This window comes from Otolemur garnettii, unplaced genomic scaffold (genome assembly GCF_000181295.1).
Source record: "Otolemur garnettii isolate 467f Iridium unplaced genomic scaffold, OtoGar3 scaffold00191, whole genome shotgun sequence".
Taxonomy (NCBI): domain Eukaryota; kingdom Metazoa; phylum Chordata; class Mammalia; order Primates; family Galagidae; genus Otolemur; species Otolemur garnettii.
Window position 1 is genome coordinate 2,111,219 of NW_003852586.1, and position 3,108 is coordinate 2,114,326.

The 3,108-nt window shown below is 39.8% G+C and overlaps 1 protein-coding gene across 1 annotated transcript in view; it reads left to right on the forward strand.

Annotated features, from left to right (window-relative positions):
• Window positions 1-3,108, forward strand: part of LOC100953208 (UDP-glucuronosyltransferase 2A3) — a 13,094-nt gene that overhangs the window by 9,174 nt on the left and 812 nt on the right. The window contains exons 2-4 of the mRNA XM_023507601.1: window positions 973-1,169; window positions 2,406-2,493; window positions 2,866-3,085. Coding sequence (XP_023363369.1) covers window positions 973-1,169; window positions 2,406-2,493; window positions 2,866-3,085 — 505 coding nt within the window. The remainder of the gene's footprint in view (window positions 1-972; window positions 1,170-2,405; window positions 2,494-2,865; window positions 3,086-3,108) is intronic.

A 3,108-nucleotide genomic window follows, 5' to 3' on the forward strand; every position in this document is an offset into this window, starting at 1 on the left:
AAGGTGTATAAAACCACATTCTCCTCGCCGTCTGTTCACAGACACGGAGGCGGATTCCTCTTGGCGGCTGCTGAGCCAGCGCAGCGTCCTGCCCAGGCGGACAGAGCCCGGCTCGCTCGGATCTGCGCCTTAGGACGCGGGCAGCGCACCAGGAGAGCTGGGCCAGGGAGGGTTCTATTATTAATGCTTTGAGGAAACGCCTTACTATTTGCCATAATGGGTACAGCATTCGCGTACTAACTTACATGTCTACCAGCAGTATATAAAAGGTCCTCTTTCTCCACATTCTTCTTGGCATTTCTTTTTATGCCACTGTAACTGGAGTAAGGTGACATCTCCTTGTGGTTCCGCCAGCATCTCTCTAATGAGTCGGTACGGTGAGCATTTGTCATCAAGTTTTTGGCCATTTCTTCTCTCTAGAAATGCCTAATTGCATGAAACTGAAGGTTAAAAAAGGAGTATCTATTCAGACCTTTTGTCCATTTTTAAATTACATTGTATCTTTTTTCAATCGAGTTATTTGACTTCCTAACAAACTAGAGAACTTTGGAACAATTGCATAGTCTGCAATATCTGGTCCCATGTTGCAGGTCACCCCTTCAGTTTGTTGATTTTTCATTGCTCTGCAGATGGTCAATACTTCTGTGTAATCTCATGTGTCTATATTTCTTTTCTTGACTGTGCTTTTGAGGTTCTATTCAAAAAACCTTTGTCCAGACCAATGTCTGAGTTAGTAAATTCTGTCTTTAGAATTTGATGTCAACGAAACATGAGAAAAACTGTACTCTCATCACGTTTAGTACAATGATTCTACTGTGTGCATTTCTGAGCAATTAATTACTGTGTATGTAAGCCCTTCAGTTCACCCACAGACGACTTCTTAAACAGACGAGGTGGTAATACAGGTGGGAGCATACAAACAGTGTAACTGTATACCTGATAACTCCCCAGAACTTTATTTTACAGTGTAAGTAAATTCTTTTTTACTCTTCATGATATTGTACCTCTGTAATGCCAAAATCATTTTTTCTCTGCAGGAAATGGAAGAATTTGTCCAGAGCTCAGGTGAACATGGTATTGTGGTGTTTTCTCTGGGGTCAATTGTCCAAAATCTTACAGAAGAAAAAAGTAATCTCATTGCTTCAGCCTTGGCCCAGATTCCACAGAAGGTCAGTACAACCTCCAGTTCTGACAGGTGGCTATTCAAACTCTGGAAGAAGTGTGAGTTCCATCTGAACTTGAATCTCATTTTCCATTTAGGATGACAGGTTAGGTAAAAATCAGTGTTAGGTAAACATTTTACAAAACATTATAATAGGGTATTTGGGTGCAATTTATCATTAGCCTACTGAGCCTTGCTGTTGCTATGAAAACAACGCACTTTTTTGACATTTGTCTGTAATAGAAATGAAACACAGAGTTGTCACTTCACATTTTAGGATTTGAAATTTTATGGCCTTTGCTGACTACTCCAGGAAAAGTCCTAAACTGTCTTGGCTCTAAGAACTGCATCCTCCCAAAATGGGGATACTGATACAGCAAAGATAGAGAGGAATTGTGTTCTAGAACATTTTCCACATATTCATTTGTATCAGAACTTTATCCAGTAGGGTTAGGGATAAGAGTAGAAGCTTAAATTTATGTACTCTTTCTTTCTTTTTTTGAGACAGAATCCCAAGCTGTCACCTTGGGCAGAGTGCTATGACATCACAGCTCACAGCAACCTCCAACTCTTGTGCTTAAGTGATTCTCTGGCCTCAGCCTCCCTAGTAGCTGGGACTACAGGCTCCTGCCAGCTATTTTGTTGTTGTTGTTGTTGTTGTTATAGTTGTCATTGTTTGTCTGGCCTGGGCTGGATTTGAACCTACCAGCTCTGGTGTATGTGTCTGGTGACCGAGCCTCTGAGCTACAGGCAATAAGCCTATGTACTCTTTCTAATGAAGTAGAGCTTTCTAGAGTTAAAAGTCTATTACAATTTTAATATTTTCATGTTACAATCTGCATGTTATAATTTATAATACTCAATTAATTTTAACTTTGTTTTTACTACAACTGTATGTTTCTACTCTTCAGATAGTGGTGTTATGTAATATCTAAAACAGCAGTTCTCAATCTGTGGGTGGTGACCCCGTTGGACCATTGGAGAACACATCCTTCATATCAGATATTTACATTACAATTCATAACAGTAGCAACATTACAGTTCTGAAGTGGCAACGAAAATAATTTTATGGTTGGGGGCACCACAACATGAGGAACTGTATTAAAGGGTCATGGCATTAGAAAGATTGAGAACCACTGATCTAAAAGATCTTTTTACTTTTTATTTGGTTACATTACTCAAAACTCACTAATGCTGTTATTCTGTCATTTAACTTGTGAAATACATATATTTTCTTCCACAGGTTTTGTGGCGACACAAAGGGAAGAAGCCAGCCACATTAGGAGCCAATACTCAGCTCTATGATTGGATACCCCAGAATGACCTTCTCGGTGAGACTATAAGACAGTGACAACAGCATTTGAAGAGGGACAAACTGAATCACTGTTGGACAGCTAGTATATTCAACAAACATTTAAACATTGTAGATGTATTTCCTTTTACCTCCAATTTTATGCTAGATACAATTAAACAACGGGCCACTTATTTTATAGATTCACATTTTCTATTGTTAAGGCAAAATTGTCATACAATTCAGTGAGGACTAATGTCTTTGGCAGCAGTGACCTATGTGCTCATCTTTACAGAGAATGCTGAATGCTGCTGCCTTCCCTGACTCTTCTCAGTGTCTTCCCCTTAGATTCTGAATTTCTTTTAACACTTTATAATAAGAATCTCCAATTTCTCATCCAATTCTCAACTAGGTCATCCAAAAACCAAAGCTTTCATCACCCATGGTGGAATGAATGGGGTCTATGAAGCTATTTATCATGGGGTCCCCATGGTGGGAATTCCACTATGTGTTGATCAGCCTGATAACATTGCTCGCATGAAGGCCAAAGGTGCAGCCGTGGAGGTGAACTTGAACACAATGACGAGTGCAGATTTGCTCAGGGCTTTGCGAACAGTCATTAATGACCCTTCGTAAGTATTCCTGCTTTTAAAGG